Below are 20235 nucleotides of genomic sequence, written 5' to 3'. Positions count from 1 at the left end.
TGGAATAAAATGCAAAAACACAATGGCAATGTTTTATGTTTAAATGACGCGATTATTTCATTAATGTCTATATAATTATTTTTTGTATATAATATATCATACATATATTAATAAGTTATTTTGTAATGAGAGAGAGAAAGAGAGCGAATATTTAATTTTATTATCTATATATAATATAAAGAATAAAAAAATATATAAAAAATATATATAGAAATATATACATATATATTTATAGATATAATTTATATATTATTATATAATTATATGTTATATAATAATATATAAATTATATATAATTTAAGAAAAATATATATGTATATTTATAGATATATTTAAAAAAATTTTCTTTATTATATATATATTTTTTATTCTTATATATAATTATATGAATTAAAAATTAAAATCATTATTTATAGCAAATTAGGATTTTTTGCAAAAAAAACGATCTGCATTTCCTTGGACAAAAACGGAAAAAGTATTGATAATGTTAGCAGTCGCGATATCTTGCAATTGTTATCGCGATATCGCAGTATTATTACGGTCAGTTTCAGTTACACCCATTGACTGCATCTAGACTGCACTACGAATGCAATGAAACGTCATTCCGTCTTTGTTTTACATTCCATGAGAATAAAGAGGGAACGATATTTCGAAACATTTGTAGCAGCCATTATCCTGTAATAAATTTTATGATTATACACGTACCAATTCATTCGAATCTAGAGATATTTTCAATTCAACACTAGGGAACTGTTAATTTTTATATAATGGTACGCGTAATATTCTGGTGTAATATAAATAATAGTTCCTTTTTTTATGTTACTAAAAATATAATTAAATAATTATTATTCATGTTTTTTTGAAAAATATATCAAATGTCTTATAATATAATTTTATCATTTTTACATAATTTTTTTCTTGTCGACTTGAAACAATTTTGTAAAAAAAATGATGCATTGGATTTTTATATTTTATGGACGAATTCTGGAAGAGAGAGAGAGAGAGAGAGAGAGAGAGAGAGAATATATAATTGGGAGATATTATGTACACATTACACGATCCTTTTCATAGATGTACTTTTTATTTCGAATATTATATCTGGCGAGTAATAATGATTACTTAAATAAAGTCATTACGATGAGAGTGAAGCAAACATCACTATGTACAATATAAATATTACATGATTCGCGCTATATTGCACTCTATCACTGAATGTATCCTATACGTTGCAGCTTATATTCATCTACACGCGAAAATCGTTTATTTAGCGTACTAACTGCGAGATATCGTTAAAACTTTTACTTTCAACATTCCCTTTCAACACTATATGGAAAAAGGCGCACTCTGTTCAAAATTCAACATCTGAATTTACCAGTTAATCTAACATCAGCTTGCAGCAATATAGTGCTATATTTTTTTTTTAATTACCTTTTTTTTTAACTCACACAAACAGCGCGTTATACACAACTATTTCACGCGCATTTATAAATCGGTTTCGTGTACGTTGTCGATTTCTGTAAGGCGAACATATCCGAACATCAAGGACGATTAAACGCACACGAAGCCCGGAATAATATATGTCTGTGTGTATTTAAGCAAGCAGTATTTAGGGAAGTTATACGGAGCATCGCCAGCAGAAACGAAAAATTCATTGTGATCCAATCACTTATGTCGTTTTGTTAAAAGACCATTCTTATTTTAATAGCTTTATATTTTCTTTTAGTCACCTATAAAACGTTCAAAATGATTTTAATAAAGATATATATTGTTTATATAGTATAAATATTTTTTTTCATCGTCATCGTGATGAAAAAAATTACGATTAATAAAAATTAAAAAAAAAAAAAAAACAAAAAACAAAAAACAAAAAAATAGGAAAAGAGAATATATATGTATATATATGAAGATTCCTAATCTTCACTCTAAACAATGTAAAAATCTATTTGAGACACACATACACATTATTTTTGATGATTAATGAGCATAAATTATTGGCTACTAAGCAGTTTATATTTGAATTATTTTTATTATTAACAATAGGCAACTACTTCAAATCTAGCTATTCTCTCTTTAAAAAAAAAGCTTATGGAAGTTTTTACTGGCGAAATGTTATAGGAAGATCTTTTTTATCCAATTATCTTATTAATAATCTATAGTGGAAAAAGTATCATATTATGCACGAGAAATCTGGAACACGTTGCTCGTCGAGAGATCTAACTAATTCACGTCGAATTTCTCGCCGTAATACAATATCTAATATGCATATGCGTAAATATATAGGCGAGTTGTAAAAAGCAGATGCAGCACAAACGCAACACTTTATAGATACTAAGAGTATATACAATTATTGGAATATTTTCGATTTACCATAAATGACATGTCCTGTAAACAAAATTATGAGCTTACATTAACTCGTTGCATATCTAATGTTAAATGAATGTTTTACGTTTACAATCTCAGAATATACTTCCAAAATTACACAAAATTAGATATTATTTTTAACATATAGATTTATTATTGCTTTCTGAATATTCTAGTTCTAATATCAACACGTAAAGATAACATTTCATGTGCAGCATGCTGCCGCAACAGTTTGTTGCTATTGGTGAAGTTGAACAAACAGCAAAGCAGAAGAATATGCAACTAGTTGATTCTATAATTATTATTATTATATTAGTTAAATAATGGATTTTTAAGAATAAAATAGATTATTATAAGAATATAAAAGCAAAAATCGTAATTTTAACTTTGAAATAATAAGAGAACAAAGAAATATGCTCTAATAAATTTTGATCACGTGACTGATTTGCTGCAGCATGCTGCATATGAAAAGACACTTTAAATGTGTAAAAAACAAAAGTAATGAAGATACAATTTTGTTTTATATATTGTTCTACATAGATTTTTTTTGTATATCCAAATAAGAAAACTTAAAGAAATCGAGAAAGGAGAGAGAATACTATATTAAACACTAAATTTAACTTTAAATATGCAACAAATCTGTCTATTGACGGTCAGCAAACTTATTCCACTTTTGGATATTTCTCACATATAATAAATATGATTCGATATGCACTCATAAGTAACTGCAGCATACACTGAGAATAATCGAAACATTAGAATGGAAAATTATCCATTAAAACCATGCTTCATTAAAACTTGCTACACCGTTTGATTCATTTCCAGAACAGTGTTGTGCTCCGTTGGGTCTTCCATCGAATATCTATATGTTTCAACATCTTCTACGCTCTCTTCTGCCTTAACAGGATCTTTAACCACGAGATCATTCTCAGTATTACATACTACATTTGATGTAGTTATTTTATCTTCTGATTTGATTTCTTGCTTAACTGTAAACGCTTGCTTTCTGGCTTTAGTTTCAGTTTTAGTATCTGTTCTCTCTCTCTCGTACATAAATGTTTTCCGTTTCCTTCGCATCGGTTTGCATACCTTTTTGTACAGCATATTCATCTCTTTTATTCTGCTGGTTGGGATTGTCCAGTCCATTTCTTTAGCTGTTGAATCTGAATTTCGTGTTAGATCCATACTGCTTTCGTGTTCCGGAATTTCCAATCCCAATTTTTTCATGACTGCGACCATTATTTCATCGACATTGCCGTTAATAATTAAATCAGCCTTCTTATCCTGTAATCAAAATTATTTCAATTGTACTTTAACAAAATCACGTCAAACATACATATTTTTACAAGTTTAATGTTATATAATAATCTTACATGTTTTGTTGGCTGCAAATTGCATATAACGAGACGACCTCCATATTTTTTTGTATATAAAGGCAAATTACCACTTGGAATAATTTGTAACGTTGTTCCCAAGCATATACTTAGATCAGCAACGCTAAAAGAATGCAAGCATTTAAATATTTGATATTAAGATAATATACAATACTAGAGATAAATATTAGTCAAAATTTTTGTTGCTGAACCTGAGATATTCCATAAAAGCTATATTAAAATTATGTTATTTACAACTTTTAATATAATTTTTTTACATTATTTTTAATATATTAATTATAATAATAATTTGCATGTGTATAATTTCAAATATTAGCACGTTTCAACTATTTGTTAAATGTTAATACAGAGTTTTATCATTTACCTGGAATGTAAGTCGGATAATGTCAAATCACTGTCTGGTAAATTATGCTCCCAATCGAGAATAGTATCATGCATTCGACCACGACATGGACGACCGCCTATCTGTTCCGATCTGCATACAGTATCCAAAGACTTTTTTCCCACACTTTTGGTTGCAAAATTCCGAATAAATTGCCTATAAAGTCATTTAAATTTTCAGTATTTTCATTATAATAGAACCTTTATATATTTTATTATTTTAATTACAATACGTCCTTTTAATTTTTTTATATTTAGTTTATATATCCTTTTTTAATGATACGTTTATATACAGACCTGCCACATTTATCACATTGTTCTGTAAACATATTTCCATGTAGTTCTGCTAGATATTGCCTTGGTATTCCTGATCGTAGATGTAATCCATCTATATTCTGGCTTATGATAAATTTGATTTTTTCTAAACAAAAAGAAAAAATCTTGTAATAAACAGATATCAAATAAAAAAAGAGAATTTTTGAAACTTTTAAAATAATAAAACTATTAAAGTTCTTTTTACAGTTTTTTTTTCATTCACCAACACTTACTAGCCTCTATCAATTTTTTCAATGCCATATGTGTCTTTGTAGGAATTGCGTCATCAAAGGAAATGTTCATCGAAGGTTTTAATCCTTTTTGTTCCAATGTCCAAACACCATTTGTACCCCTAAGAGAGACAATATTGATCAAAATAAACAAAAATAATGTTTTATTTTAATTATTGAATTTTTTTTAATCTATTCACTGAAAAATAATTATAAGTTGATCTTTAAATTTCTCACATTTGTTTTTCTTTTGCGTTACGATGTAAGAGCTACATAATTATCTACAGAATTTAGAAAAACTGTAAGCATATGTAAGTACAATTTTAAAATGTTTCACAATAGTGAAGAGATTTTTTCTTCCTCAAAAAAATGTATCGTTACAACTCAACAGTTTAGCTTATTGTTACGTATTCACATCTCATACTTGGTGTTTTGCTTCAAGCTTCTTCATGTATCACACATTGTTACACGCAATGCCAAAATGCTATCTTCGAAGACTTGACACAAGTGAATTCAGAAGGGAAGGAGCGAGGAATAGGTGAAAGATTCATAATCTTGAGAAATCCGCAGATGATAGTCACCGAAAATCCGGGATACCCGCGGCGGTGCTGATGCCGGCTCCTGTGTGGATCACTACGTGACGAGCTCCTTGTATCCAGTCAGCCAGGAGGCCACATTTCAGCCGAAGAGTCTCGACGCTGTCGTATCTCTGGAAGTCGAGGAATCAGAGAGTAGAGATAAAACAAGAAATAAAAATAAAAACAAAAAAAAAAAAAAAAAAATAAATAAATAAATAAATAAATATTAAATAAATAAATAATAAATAAATAAATTAAGTATCGCTCCCGCTCGATCGCGAAGATAAAAATCGTATCAGTCGTTCGATACGCGTCATATGATAAGATCGAAAGAATGAAGAGAAAGAAAGAAAGAAGAAAAAGATTTGATCCCGCCGAGAGTATTTTCTTTCTTCCTTTTTTCCTCCCTTACCTCCTCCAGACCCAATACTCCTTTGTTTTCGTATGGCGATAACCCGTCCGCGTAGCTGGATGACATTTTTGCGCGGCCGCTCGTCTGTGAGATCCCGTCAGGTAAATTCTAGACGACGCCTGGGGGACGCCACGAACGGATATCCGGGCCCGTCTTTTACGATCGTCCGTGAACAGTGAAAACGGACGCGATTTCAGCCTTGCTCCGGCCGCGCTCCCATGTGTCAGAACGGATACGTAAACACAATATGAATCGAGTTAATGACCGCGTGCTGTTATGTTTATACGCTACGAATGACGATAAGTGATAGGAAACTCGAGACCCGCGGGGAACGCATTCTGTTTTATAGACTGCACTGCATGCAACGAAATGGCACTTGAACAGAAAGAAGATAATAAACCGCCCGGGGCATGCGCCCTGCGCTTCGCGCCTCCCGCAGGAGCGGCGGCTCCGGGGACGCCATGGACGCTCGACTTGGCCCGAGTTCCTCTCGCGTGCATTCAATTCATGCACGAACCGAGGCTGCCGCGTCACGCGTTTGGCGCCAATTTCAAAATGTCAAACTCGCTCACCTGTCAAACTCGCTTACCTGTCAAACTCGCTCACCTGTCAAACTCGCTCACCTGTCAAACTCGCTCACCTGTCAAACTCGCCCACTTGTCAAACTCGCTCATCTGTCAAACTCGCCGACGTGTCAATCGTTTGTTTTTCTTTTCTTTTTTAATTAATATTGACAGTTATTATATTTTTTTTAAGTATAATTTATTTGTTTCTTTTTTCATGAAAGAAGGGAGGAACAAGGTGTTTAATGTAATAAAAAATTTTTTTTACAAAAATATCGAGTTTGGGAAAGATCGAGCGACACTTATCGGAGGAGCAGTTTGTATCGATAGTAAAAAAATTAAGATTGCTAGAAGGTTCCAGAAAACGTCGATGTACTTTGGTGGCGTTCTGACGTTTCGCGTCCATCGCACTTTCTCGCAAGATTTTGTCTCTCTCGCTCCTCACCTCTCCTCGTCGTCTATCTATATATATCGAGGGAGGATTTCGCATTTCGCGCATGCCGCGCGTGACGTCTACTCTACTACGGTCGCGTCAACTCGAGTGACAGGGTCGCCGCGAGCAAGGAGGACCGCGCGCCGAAGAAGGAAGATGAAGGGCGTCAAGAAAAAGAAGAAAACGCACTTCTGAGTATGTATATATTAATCCAGCTATTCATAACGACGATCTTTCAGGACAAAATTTTTTTCTTCCTTTTTTTCCCCGGTCATTCACGCGAATTCCTTTTACGCACACACATTCACACACGTGGTGTGCGAGCTATGACAGGTGCCGCGTGGTTTTTTTTTCCCTCGCGTTCGTCGATGTGCGTGCGCGATCAGATGATTCCGCAAGAAAATACTCTCTCTTCTCTCTCTCTCTCTCTCTCTCTCTCTCTTTCTTTTTCTCTCTCTCTCTCTCTCTCTCTCTCCCCCTCCTTATTCGTCCCTCTCTCGCACTCGCTTTCTCTCCCACTCTCCCTCTGTCGCGCGTTCTCGGCTCCGGACTCACACCCTCTCTGGTATATAACCTCAAACCGTCACCGAGCTCGTGTCGCGTCGCTCGACGAAGAGTCGGTGTGTTTTCCGCGGCTAAACCGGGCTTCTCCGAATGTGCGTGGCGCGGTTTCTACTGTCGCAGCGGGTGTCGGCGAGCTCTCGGAGTTTCTCACCACATGCGACTTGTAAGTACCCTATATGCACAGTCGGCTTCTCTGTAACATCTCTAGCCACATAACGGTGTAACGCGGTCACCACACCGCGTCCGCGATTTTTTTTTCCCCCGTCTGCCAGCCGTGTCCTTGGAATGCCGGAATCCGCGCGAAAATCGCCGGGATCCGTTCGCGTGGATTTATTTATTTCCGAGAGGGAAACGTACGAGAGGATACCCTCGCGCTTCCTCCTCTGTCATTTTTATGAATTTTTTTTTTTTTTTTTGGAGAGGAATTCGGAGGATGCACCTCGGAGCGACATCTCCTTCGCGTGTATACCTTTTTTGCTTTTAATGTATATTTAGACTCTGCATTTGCATGTATGGTATATGTGTGTAAGCATTCAAATCAAACTGAAATTCAGAGACGCTCCTGTTTCGAGAGATATAGGGGCGGAGATTCCCTTTTGAGCAAACACAAAACGGGTTTTGTATTTTGAGGACGAAAGCCGATCTGGGTGTTTCCGACACCAGAAATTTTTGACCAAAGCCGCTTTCTCATAAATTCTCGTTTGAATAAAAATGTTACTGCGTGTTACTTTAAAAGGATTCTATTTCTTTTATTATGTTTTGATCGAATAAAAAATTGAGGTCATTTCAATAAAACTTCGATTAACTTATCAATAAGATTTTATTAATATAAATATAGGATTATTACGTTTTCTTTTTAATTGACAGATTGGAAAAAAGATAAGATTAGGAAAGATTTTTTAGAAAATTTATATAAATACTATATATAAATATAATATATAAAAATATATATTTTTAATCTAAGTTTCGTAATATAAATAAATGTATACAATATATATATATATATATTTTTTTTTTTAACTGCAAATTTTCCACATATACATATAATACTTGTGTACAGGTATATATAAAAAAGTTGTTAATTTGACTAAATCGTTCAACTAATTATTATTATTTTGTTAATTGAACATATATAAGTATTAAAATCCCACATATATAGATTTAATATGTTGTACTTAATTTAAATACTTATACATGTTCAATTAACAAAATAGTAATAAATTGAACGATTTTTTCTCAGTGCATAAAATATAAAAATTGAAAGACTTGCTTTTCAATATTCTCGAATCGATATACAAGGAATAATGACAACGAATAGATAAAACAATTAGAAGTCCACACGTTCGGTGCTAAACAGAGACAAGAATGAGGTACCTTGTGCGCCTAATAAGAAAATGCATAACTTGGCGCAACGTCATTTTCACGCCGGTTTTGACATAAAAAGCTGATATGCCAGTTACGCAAGGTCGCATACTACTTTGCGCAAAGTGCAAAGTTATTAAAGACGGTAGTTATTAGATAACTACGAGGATCAATAATATCGTACACGCTCGGCGTCCGGAATTTGATCGAACCAAGAATTGTACTCGAAACTGTCGGATACTCGCTCATCTCTCTCTAGCTACGGCACTGGTTCTGCCCTTTTCGCTCGGAGATGTCGTAACAAGCACAAATACAAGTTTATTTTATATATAGTGTCGTAGAGAGAGAGAGAAACGCACGCAAATGTTGTCCCGGGACATACATTTTAATGAATTCGGGTTTACGCGTCTTAGAAAAGGGATCTTGCGGAAAATAAGTTATACGTATATAAATATTCGGATATTTTATCATTATTTTGTGCGCATATTTTTTTAGGGGGATCGTTAAACCTGACACACATTTAATATTTTGTAAATATACTCTTTGTTATCCCCTCATCGTTCCTCAATTTTATTTCAATTTCAATAAGGCACGTGGTTTCTCAACTCGGCAATCGCGTGCCATGGTAAAATTCTTTCCCTCGAAGCTTGATCAGCTGATAATTATAAAGTGAAATTTTATTACACTAATATGAGCTTGAATTTTCTTGAAAATATTTCGCCATTAATAATATTTCATGAAGAATTTAAAAAAAATTGAAATTATACACGGAAAGAATTTTCTCTTAAAATTTATCCTAAAAGTCATGGTAATCATGCGGTATTGAAAGAATTTTATAAGAGTTTCTCTGATTAATATTTACCACAATGAAAATATTAATATGTACATGGTAAAAGTAACCTATTTTATATCTTATTGTAGTATGGATATTAATATTTTTATTGTGGTGAATATTAATCAGAGAAATTTTTATAAAATTCTTTCAATATTGTTTCGTAATTTTTATGATTTTCAAGGTAAAAATTGTAAGAGAAAATTCTCTCTGTGTATCGTGATAAAATCTGCAATTGCACAATATTGCTTCGATACGTTGAACGTTGCAATAAAAAATGGAATAAAATATGGGACAAACTATGGATCGCGTTCGTAAATAATCATAATTCCATGGAATGCGAAGAATTTCGAAACTCGCATTCTTAGACATAGTCAAGAGAGGTCACGCGTTTGATTATCTTTTCGTGTTTCAACTGACTCAAAGCTGACTCTTCTCAAAGGAAGAAGAATGCATTAGGTGGACTTTCGTAACGCACGACATGAAAACTTTAAACGTAATGAATAAATCATGCGATCATTACATAGACGATTGTTGTTCAGAACTGAATTCTTCTTTTTTTGCGATTGAAAGTTTCTTCAAAGATCGTCGTCCTACATGAAAATTTTATTTGATTTTTCTAAATAACCAATCCCTTTGAGGGATATTTTACTCCGTTTCGTCGTAAATGTGCTGAAAGCCCTTTTACATGTAACGCAAAATGAAATATTGACGGGAGTGTTCTCGCGTGATATTGAGGCTTTTGTTACAAAAGGCTGGTCGAAGAAATAAATCGTTTCAATTATTTTGATGCTGGTGGATAATAACTAATATTCGTCAGCGTTTCCATCAAAAGCTTGTTCATATAAAAAACCAAAAAAAAAAGAGAAATTAAAATGAAACAATGAAAAAGTATTTTTCGATAATTATTAATACACTGAATAAAAATGACTAAATCAATACATATTTAGTTCAATACTGCCAAATAGAATTATTTATTTGAAACAAATAAATATTTATTTGTTTTAAAAAGAATTTTCTTATATCAAATAAATATTATTAGTTTCAAATAAATGATTCATTCGGCAGTATTGAAATAAATACTTATTATCGCATTAAATAAATTTTTTAGTGTATATTTTGTTAAATGAGAAATATTTTCATATGTACGCAAGAGCTTGTTTCTTTTTGGCACTCGTAACAATTCTCTTTCTCTCTAAATTGCGCAATTTTTAATTAGCTATATGTATTTTGAGCGATTTACGTCTTATTCTTATCCTATACGTTTCGAGGCCTTCTTTATTTATGGTACAGTCAAGGACGTATTTATATAGAAACTAATAAAATTTATCGTCCACAGGTCTTCAATTGTTCGCGAAAGAACCCGCGACATTATTTCAACTAGAAATCATTCCGACGTTTCTCGCGTAGAAAATAAAAAACGACGCTTATATATTTCTTCCAATGTCTCTTTTGACGAAGAGTTACATTACCGTTCCAACTTTTTCCTTTCGATCGTATATTTTATTCGACGCTCCGTCAAAATAAATAATGCATCTCCGGAGAGATAAACAAAATTCATTCGGATGGATCGCTCGTTTTTTGCACCGGAGGAAAAATATTGTTTCTTTCGTAACCGACTTAGGTAACGCAAGATATACCTTTACGGACATTTCTCCCACACAGCCGCCCCTGACAGGCGCCGAACTGGTGCCACGTTGCTTGGCGACGCGTGTTGGACCTAAGAGATGAAGGGTGTGCGTCATCACCCAGTTTCAGATGTTTGGAGTGTGGCACCCAAACTCACCGTGATCGGCTTTTTTTGGTCCCTCGGGTTGGAATAATCCCGTGACAATTCTTCCTGACCCAATAACAGGCTCGGCAAACCTAAGTGCGCGTGTTAAAGGGCGAATTTAATCATACGTGGATCCCGCCTTTATACGCACGTAAAAATGATCCTCTTCTGTCTATTTCTTCGTGGATTCTTTACTCAGGCCTAAGAAATATAGAGGTAAATTAATTTACAATGTATAATATATTTGCCGTTTGTAGTGCACGTTATTTGCAATGTACATTGCAATGTGCATTGCAAATAATATGTACGAATGCAAATGCAAAGTAATAATATAGAAAATAAATTGAAACGAAAGTTTCTTTGAGTTTTAGAGTCGCTCATTTGTCGTTTGTATTGTGACATTTTTTTTAACCTTCAATATTTTGTTTTTTTTGCATAGAAAGAATTTTTTCTTAGAATTTATTCTGAAAGAATCATATGGTAATCGTGGACCAATATTGGAAAAAATTTATTATAAGAGTTCCTTTTATGGAGGATTAATATTTTTATTACAAAAATATTACTATCTGTCATAATAAGATATAAAATAGGTTCGATTAATTTTACTATGTACATAATTAATTTTTTCTCATATTTTTAAAAGCGATAAAAATGATTATTTATTTCAATCTCTTTAGCGACATATAATCAGAGAAAATAACACAAAATCACACAAGAAAAATATACTTTTCATTTAAAAAATTATTTGTTAAAGTATTTTGAATATAAAATATAATTTTTAGTCAATTAATCTGTTCTTTCGAGATTAATGAATTAGTGAAAATTAAGGATTAATGTACAATTAAGGATTCACGAAAGAAAGTAATTTCGAGAAAGCATTTTTATTATTCTTACGAATTAATGATCCTCCCCTGGAGGGCTTTTTTTTGCGGAGTATCGTTTTTACATTATTAATACGTAACATTTCATAGTAGTTTCTGAATTCGATTTTCAAGTGTTAATATTGGTCTAACATGTGTCAGTGCATGATGAACTCCCCGGATCGATAATGTCAACCTCGGGGAACCCGATGATTCAAGGATCAAAGCAATCGACCCTTGTGTGCGCAGCATTCCGTTCGCTACGAGAGCAGCTGTATTACTATAAAACCCTTTGGTGATTTTGACACTACACACTCGATCCCCAATTAAATTTTAGATCCGCGAAAATTGCTACCTTTGATTACGACACGTTCGTACAATTGCAGCGATGACTGGGCGCGAAAATTAACACTTGTGTTTCCCTCCGATTCGCGGTTGTGAAACGTTCGAATTACGTACGAACGTGAAGAAATCTCCTTTTTCTGTGTAATATTGAATAACAAACTGACTGTAATCCGAATAATGGCATTTTCGAATTACTTAGGGAGATTGTTCAATTATTCGCTGATTATTTATCAATAATGTCGAAGAGAAGAAATTATTTTGAAGTCACATTGTAATCACTATTAATCACGATGATTGTGATATTTCTCATAATTTAACGCTTTCGAATAATAAATATATTATATATTAACATCATTAGCAATGAAGGTCTTTGTGATAAAAAATGTTTCAAACAATTTGACGTATATATTAAGTATGATAAGATAAATCTGCATCGTAATTATCGCGTTCCCAATTTTTCTATCAATAAAAACAAAATTAATATACGATAATAAAAAAGAAAAATGAAGAAAACATCTTGACTAGACATTTTATACATTTTTTTAATATCTTGAAAATATATCATCAAATTTTTATATATTTCTCTATTTATATTTTGAAAAAAAAAACAAAAAAAAACAGATCACAAATCTTACATCAAAAAGAAAAATAATTCTAAAAATGCGATCTAGCACGAGCGAGGAAATAATTACTTGAATATGATATCTCAATACAATCTTTGATATTGCAACCTGTATTCATTATACCTCATTCGTATACTTTCATCATTATACTTTCATTATATCTCGATTAAAAACGCACAAGGTTCTTCTTGTATGTAGCTAGGTTGAACCTTGTTTGACAAATATACGAACGCAGCGAGCAGTATTGACCGACGTTATCTACATATCTCGGGTGTTATTTTACATACGTTCCCCTCTTGATATTCCACTTTAAGCTCCGCGAGAGGACGGAGTGTTAAAGAAATACGGGGGCACTTTAGATTGGCATTCCGTCCCACATAATTCGTCGATTACGGCACGAACGACGCGTGCTCGCTAATCTGAAATCAATATAGCTCTATTAAGACTGATTTCGATCAATGAACGTAAATTAAATCGATTTTTCATGACGACATCCTCGCTAAAGTTATAGAAGTTGGTCTACTATTCACAACTAAGATTAAAGAACGAATTCATTACGTGCTGACCAACGGTCGCTATTTGTTCGTGAACTTCTCGTGACCTTGATATATGAAAAATATATAGCACAAGTTGGTCTTGCCCCTCCCTCTCTACCATCTTGCGTTCTTGGTAATTATAGTGGTAGCATAAAGCATGTTACGTCTTCTTACAACTCGCAGCTGCAGCTTATCGTCAAGCTATTATAAAAAAATAATTAAGAAATAATTATAATCTTCCAACTAATACTGTGTAATGTAATGTCTGTCGTTCTCATTAACTCTCCAAGTGTTATATGCATTTAGAGCTTCAGTTGCCGTCAAAAAGGGTCTTTTTCTCTGAAAAAATTAAGAAATCATTAGCGAGGTGATATAAAAATAGATATAGGCGTAATTTCTTTCGTTGAATAAAATATAGGTAAATAAAAAATGTGATATAAATTTTTCATTATGCAATATCTAACATTATATCGTGTATTATTCTTGTATTAAAATTTTATTAAAATTTTATATCACCGCAACGGTTTTTTATTATTTTATTCAATTTCATAATAAATGAAATTATGCATATCTATTTTTATATCGCCTCCTTAATCATTTAATTTAAAAAATAATTGAAAAAATTAATTAAAAAAATGTTTTTAATTAAAAAAATAAAAATTAATTAATTTAAAATTAATTAAAAAAATTATTTTATTTTATATATACATATTAAGAATATTATCGCGTTTTTTCTTTATTATATAAATATATATAAAATAAGGTGTGGCGCAATAATATTCTTTATTATTTTAAATTGCGGATTATAATGCTAGCTTGAATTATCTAGACTGAATATCGTCATTTCGCATAGTATTATCGGCTTAAAAAGATAATAATGTTTCTCTCTATATTTACATCTGGCAAATCGCAAGAGCTAACAGAAAATCCGTAACAGTGATTGTCGCGTATGTTTGCGCATAGAATTAGTAGTTCTGTCTAGTAAATGTATACACACTGTTATGTCGAGGATGTTGAAAAGAAATCTTTTATTGGTTCTATCTGAGATAGAACTATCTGTTATATTTATGAATATCCTGACAAGTGTTTGTTCATAGTTCTTCCTGAGTAAAATTGATTTTACAATTCAACTTCAAATCTTATTCTCCATTTAATCTGCGTGAAATTTAATTAGAAATTTCTCAATGAAATGTGATTAGAAATGTATTAGCTTTGTCGAACTGGGGTTCCTAAAAATTTTATACTTTTTTTATAAACAATACAGAGATTTGATGGATGTATTAGTGCATTTATATATTTTATACTTTGAAAAATTCAATTTTAAGCTTGTGTCGCTTCCATTATCAAGCAGCATTATCACGAAAATATTTATAGATATTATATAATATTAAATATCATAACTTTTTCTAAACATTTGAATTTTATTCGTCTCGCATAATTTAATATAATTTAGCGAAATATTTTACTAGGTATTCTTGAGTCTGAAAAATAATGAAAATATTTTATTATCACAGACAGTAAATATTTTCTCATCTAAATGGATTTACTTGTAAATAAAACAAAAAAATAAATGAAATTATTTGACGATCGTAAGTAGCTCTTGTTATGTTTCGATTTATAGCGACTTATCTTTATCGTTGAGCTATTATAATCTTTTATAAGTGTGTATTTCAAGTTGACGTTTCATATCGTTATCTGCCGTAATAAGTAGTATATAAATAGTGATTAGATGCAGATACTTATCTCATTATCTTTGCGTGCACAAGTGCCGGTTTTACGCATCCTACAATTCTACGTAATCATTAGCTCTTGATCGATGGCTCTTCCGGTATACAGCGATAAGGAAAACACCTGTCAAAGTATTATTTTTTTTATACCTAGATAGAATCGGACAGAAGATAGACTCACTTTCAGCGTAGGGTTTAATCTCGGTGTCGATAGCTTGTCGTATATATCATATCTAGCACACGCTGGTTGACCTCTTATTGATTCGTGTGGGAAGTTCTTGCAAACGACATCGTTTAATAACTTTCGACTTTACTTCGCTCGAGTTATATACGAGCGAGCGAGATTATTATTGTTTATAAAACTTTTAGAGAACTACCTTTCTCCTTGAACGCTGCGCTTCGAGAAATTAATGTACGCAAGATTTTTCCTCGTGCGCTACTTGTTGCAAAAAAAAAAATTACTTCTGAATTGATCCTATCTTTCTTCGCTGCCTGATATTTTTTATCGATTCGAATCATGAATGAAATGAAGAAAGAAAATGTTAATTCAGAAATCGTATGTGTATATTTATGGCACTTTAATTCGTAATCGGTATTTTTTATCGATATCTCGTGACATAATTCACTGTGCGATAATATATACTTACACACGAGTGGATCGAAACGTAATCTTTAATCTAGAATCAGTAAGCGTGCAATTGGGAAATTTGTGATAAATTTACCAAATAGTACATGTCCCAAACGGGTTATAACAATTTTAAATAATGACACGAATACTATATTATTTTAACACAAAAATTCAAAGTAATTTGAAATAAATTTTATGTAAATTTAACATAATTTTAATGTAAAAATTAACAAAAAATTTTAATTTTACATTTTATCATTCCTACTTATAGAATAAAATCAACATTTTTTTTTCTGTAAATAATATATAACATATTCATTATATAAAATTAAAAATAGATGCATATTGTGTTATTTTTACAGTTATTTTAATATAATTTAATATATTTGAGTTCAATTAACACAACAGCAGTATGTTAAATTTACACACGAATGTGTTAAATATTTAACAGAAAAATTGTCCAACTGTATAAGCGGATCGGTCGGTAGTTGAATAGTAATAAAGTCTTCCGGAATGCGCGAGGTGCGTAATAATCTGCGAATTCTGAGATAAGTAATGAAATAAATAATGAAGGAATATGCGTTTGCTTATTTTCCAGCAAGAATCCGACGTGTATGATGAAAGGGGCTCATTAGTATGCTGGATAAGCGACGGCTCCATGCCTCCGGTACGTCGCCATGCACCCTCATCTTCGTGGTCGTTCTGGCACTAACTGGATGCTTCTCGTTCTGGATTCACATCGATGGTTCAGGATCACCGATCCCTTACTCCAGCGGCGGTGTGGCCGCGCCAGGATATATCCTTATATTTCCCGGAAACGTCACACCCTCCGCGCAGCCCTACTCGATAAACGAACTTCCGTCCGATGATAAATCCACGTTGATCAACATCACGGACTTCAGATTCACCATGAACCACAATCCCTGCAATCGCACGCAACCGTTGCTGCTCATGTTAGTTCACTCGGCGCCGGGGAATTTTCCGAAGAGGCACGTCGTGCGGGAAACCTGGGGTCAACAAGCGCCGGACGTGACTTTATTGTTTCTCGTGGGATATTCGGAGGAGTATCAATCCAGACTCGAAGAGGAAAACAAGAAATATCAAGACTTAATACAGGGAAACTTTCTTGATGCCTATAGAAACATGACCTACAAGCACGTTATGGGATTAAAGTGGGCTACTTATTACTGTCCAAGTAAGATATTCAAGTTTTATATATCCTCGTCTCTTAATTACATATGAATGTAGCCCGGTTATATTTTTATTTCGTTTCTCGCACGTGTCACACTTATATTTTATATATCAGATATTTATTGATTTATCACAGATAGATTTGTGTATCGATTGTATCATAAGATAACTTAACGAGATAGGAGAAATAATATTAATCATCAATTTGAAAAAACATATAAATATCGTATTATATATATATATATATATATATATATATATATATATATATATTATATATAAATATGAAGTATGATAAAATAAATCATTCTAATATATACGATTGTTTCAGGTGCCAAATATATACTTAAATTAGACGACGACGTTTTTGTTCATTTACCGGCCATGCTGGACTTTCTAACGCGTGGCCTCTCGCCGTGGGGTGCAAGACGTCTGATTCTCTGTGATCTTCTGTCAGCTTCCGCAGTGAAGAGATCGTGGCGCTCAAAGTGGCGCGTCTCCCCTCAGGAGTATCCCGGTAGACTTTATCCCGCGTACTGTGCCGGATGGGCGATCTTATACTCGCCTGATAGTGTATTTATACTGTACCGCGAGGCCCAGAAGGAGCCGTACTTCTGGATCGATGACGTGCACATTACCGGGACACTGGCTAGGAAAGTAAATTTAACTCAAACCTCATTACACTCTTGGGTGCTTACGACCGAGAGCATGCGGGACCTGTTGTCGAACCCGAGTGCTCGACGAGATTTTCTGTTCGGGCCTCCGGATTTAACGGAGAGCGGAATACGAGCCTTACATAGTCTAGTTTCTAAACCACGGCCTAGCAGCAAAAGCCTATTGAATTAAACACATCTAAAATAGAACAATTTCGATTATATTTCGGGCGCGGTGTAACACGAAGAAAAAAGCTAGGTAAGAGAAAAAACATTGAATGTTCTTATATCTTTCGCGTATCTTAATTCTGTATACATATATTTGTACAATAGTCCGACGTAAGTGTTCGATTATTTGCACAAACGCCATACATAATGCATATGTAATAGTGCGTTGCATATATGTGCACATGTGTCTGTGTATGCATACACATACAGACGCAAAAAACATATGTGTAACAAAATATTACGAGGTAGTCTTATTTAATCAAGGATTGAAACCGGCATAATTTCATCGAATTCAATTCATGTACTAAGGTACAACGTTATAACTATTTGTCACATTCATTGTCACGAATAACATAGGGATCAAACTTTGCTAGTTCATGGAATTGGAGTTTAAATTTAGTTGAATGAAATACCGATTTCAATCCCTGTACTCAAATATTCATCTCGGAACAATACTCAGAAGTGAAGAAAATGTTTCAATCAAGTGTCTTACTTTTAAGAATTCGTTTTTTTCTCTTCAATTAATAGAGGCTCTTAATTTATAATCAGGGCTTGTAATTGAATATCGTGTCGCATCAAAACTGATTTTCGAAAACATCAATGTTTTCAATTTCATATATACTTTAGGTTTTTTATTTTGATTTATTTCTAATTTATTCAAGTTATTATCGCATGGGATAGATAACAGTATTTAATAATTTGCAGCACAATTGCAATTGATACCTGATTTTTATGTGTAGTTTGTCTTAATTCAGCCATCTTTGGCCACTATATGTAAAATATACGCACATATATATTTATAGATCTCTATGTTAAACGAGTGGGCGGAGGGGGGAAAGAATTGACAAGAATCTCATTATTCAGATTCTCTTTGACATTTTTGTCTAGAAAATTTGTTAAAATATACATGTATATAAAAAAAAAATGAGAATTCATTATTACTTAACATATCATTTATGAGCCCTGATTATTACATCGTATTGAATTAAGGTAAATCTGATATTATGAAAAATTATCTCATTTTTTGCGTTTCAAAGAATAAAATACACATTATCTATTTTTTTATTTGTATTTATAAAAATGCCAACACAATATGTGAGGAGAGTAATATTAATATATTTAAGAAATGTTACGTATCACGTGATGGAAGACATTCTCCTCTCGCAGTGATAGAAATTTGCGAGAGACGAGCGTGTTACACTTTATTGTAAATCTATTAATCGGCAACAAGAAACGGGGGGGATGGGTCGTGTATGGAGTCACACTTGTGAATGTACTTAAATGTAATGTAATTAATACGAGCAAATTTAAGATATTATTACATTGTTACGCAAGAATATTAACAAATTAATATTGTTATGTAGCAACAAGTACAACCCCAAAACAAGGGTCCACTCGCAATTAGATACAGAGATCGCAGATATTTGTCTGTTTTTGAATGTCTTTAAATTTTTTATGTGTCAATTTAATCTGATTTTTCTTTATTTTCTTCTGATCATCCACGAATTGTATATTTCGTATTATTATGAAAAGTACGTGCCTGCAAATTATAACAATCTTAAAGAAACGTAATTTAGTCCTTTCAGTTTTACGTTCAGTGATTTCTCTAGGATATCGATGATCGATGTGACAACTCCGGTATTACTTCGCAAACGCATTGTAACTCTGTTTTGCTCTGAAAATACAACGAATGTGTCTACCGGAATAAAACATGCAGAATTCCACTCGCCAGCACGCTATGCTCGGAGCCGAATTTTTTCTTGTGATATAGCAGAAAGAGGACTCGCGTCACCTCTCTCAAGTATTCGCAGTAAATTCCGAAACTAGGCAACATATTCGTATCTCACACTATAGGATAAAAAGATCAATGGTTATATTAGTTATTAAAGGATCTCACTCATTATAATTCCTCTCGACGTGGATATTCTCAGACATTTTTACCAATGTATCGAGTTTTTCCTTATATACTATTTTTATTTGTACATTGTGTTCGGAAAGAGGGAGTATCTCTATTGTGCGATAATGTGAAATCGCATTAGTATAATTCTTGTGATGGAATAAATACTTATAATTTCAATAAATAATGGATTATTTAAAATACACAGTGTATTCCTCATTTTCATTCGCATTCATTTTGTGTAACTTTTAATCAAATCATCTTTGCGTGTATGTGTATGATTTAATATACGAAGAAAAGTACACAAATAATTTCTGGCGCAGCAGTAAAGGTAGTATTTAAATAAAA

The 20235-nt window shown here is 32.7% G+C and overlaps 2 protein-coding genes across 6 annotated transcripts; one reads left to right on the top strand and one right to left on the bottom strand.

Moving 5' to 3' along the window:
- Positions 1-1062: 1062 nt before the first annotated feature.
- Sirt6 (sirtuin 6) lies at positions 1063-6137 on the bottom strand. 2 transcript variants are annotated; one of them, XM_029320574.2, is made up of 7 exons: positions 5672-6137; positions 5263-5390; positions 4685-4803; positions 4434-4557; positions 4120-4293; positions 3735-3858; positions 1063-3645 (listed from the first exon to the last, which is right to left on the bottom strand). In XM_029320574.2, exons 1-7 carry the CDS (start codon positions 5735-5737, stop codon positions 3163-3165), a joined length of 1218 nt encoding a protein of 405 aa, XP_029176407.1. In that variant the 5' UTR covers positions 5738-6137; the 3' UTR covers positions 1063-3162. The 2 variants fall into 2 exon arrangements, with proteins under 2 accessions (XP_029176407.1, XP_029176415.1); XM_029320582.2 differs by lacking the exons at positions 5263-5390; positions 5672-6137 and adding an exon at positions 5106-5249.
- A 530-nt stretch (positions 6138-6667) lies between these two features.
- Positions 6668-20090, top strand: LOC114944601 (beta-1,3-galactosyltransferase 5). Of its 4 annotated transcripts, none has more exons than XM_029320608.2 (3): positions 6668-6862; positions 16521-17113; positions 17441-20090. In XM_029320608.2, exons 2-3 carry the CDS (start codon positions 16555-16557, stop codon positions 17953-17955), a joined length of 1074 nt encoding a protein of 357 aa, XP_029176441.1. In that variant the 5' UTR covers positions 6668-6862; positions 16521-16554; the 3' UTR covers positions 17956-20090. The 4 variants fall into 4 exon arrangements, with proteins under 4 accessions (XP_029176441.1, XP_029176433.1, XP_085339598.1 ...); XM_029320600.2 differs by having other exon boundaries at positions 16517-17113; XM_085483472.1 differs by lacking the exon at positions 6668-6862 and adding an exon at positions 7201-7394.
- The last annotated feature ends 145 nt before the right edge of the window (positions 20091-20235 follow it).

This window comes from Nylanderia fulva, unplaced genomic scaffold (assembly GCF_048542155.1).
Source record: "Nylanderia fulva isolate GAGA-0341 unplaced genomic scaffold, ASM4854215v1 Scaffold25, whole genome shotgun sequence".
NCBI lineage: Eukaryota > Metazoa > Arthropoda > Insecta > Hymenoptera > Formicidae > Nylanderia > Nylanderia fulva.
This window is presented reverse-complemented; position numbering and strand designations above follow the sequence as displayed.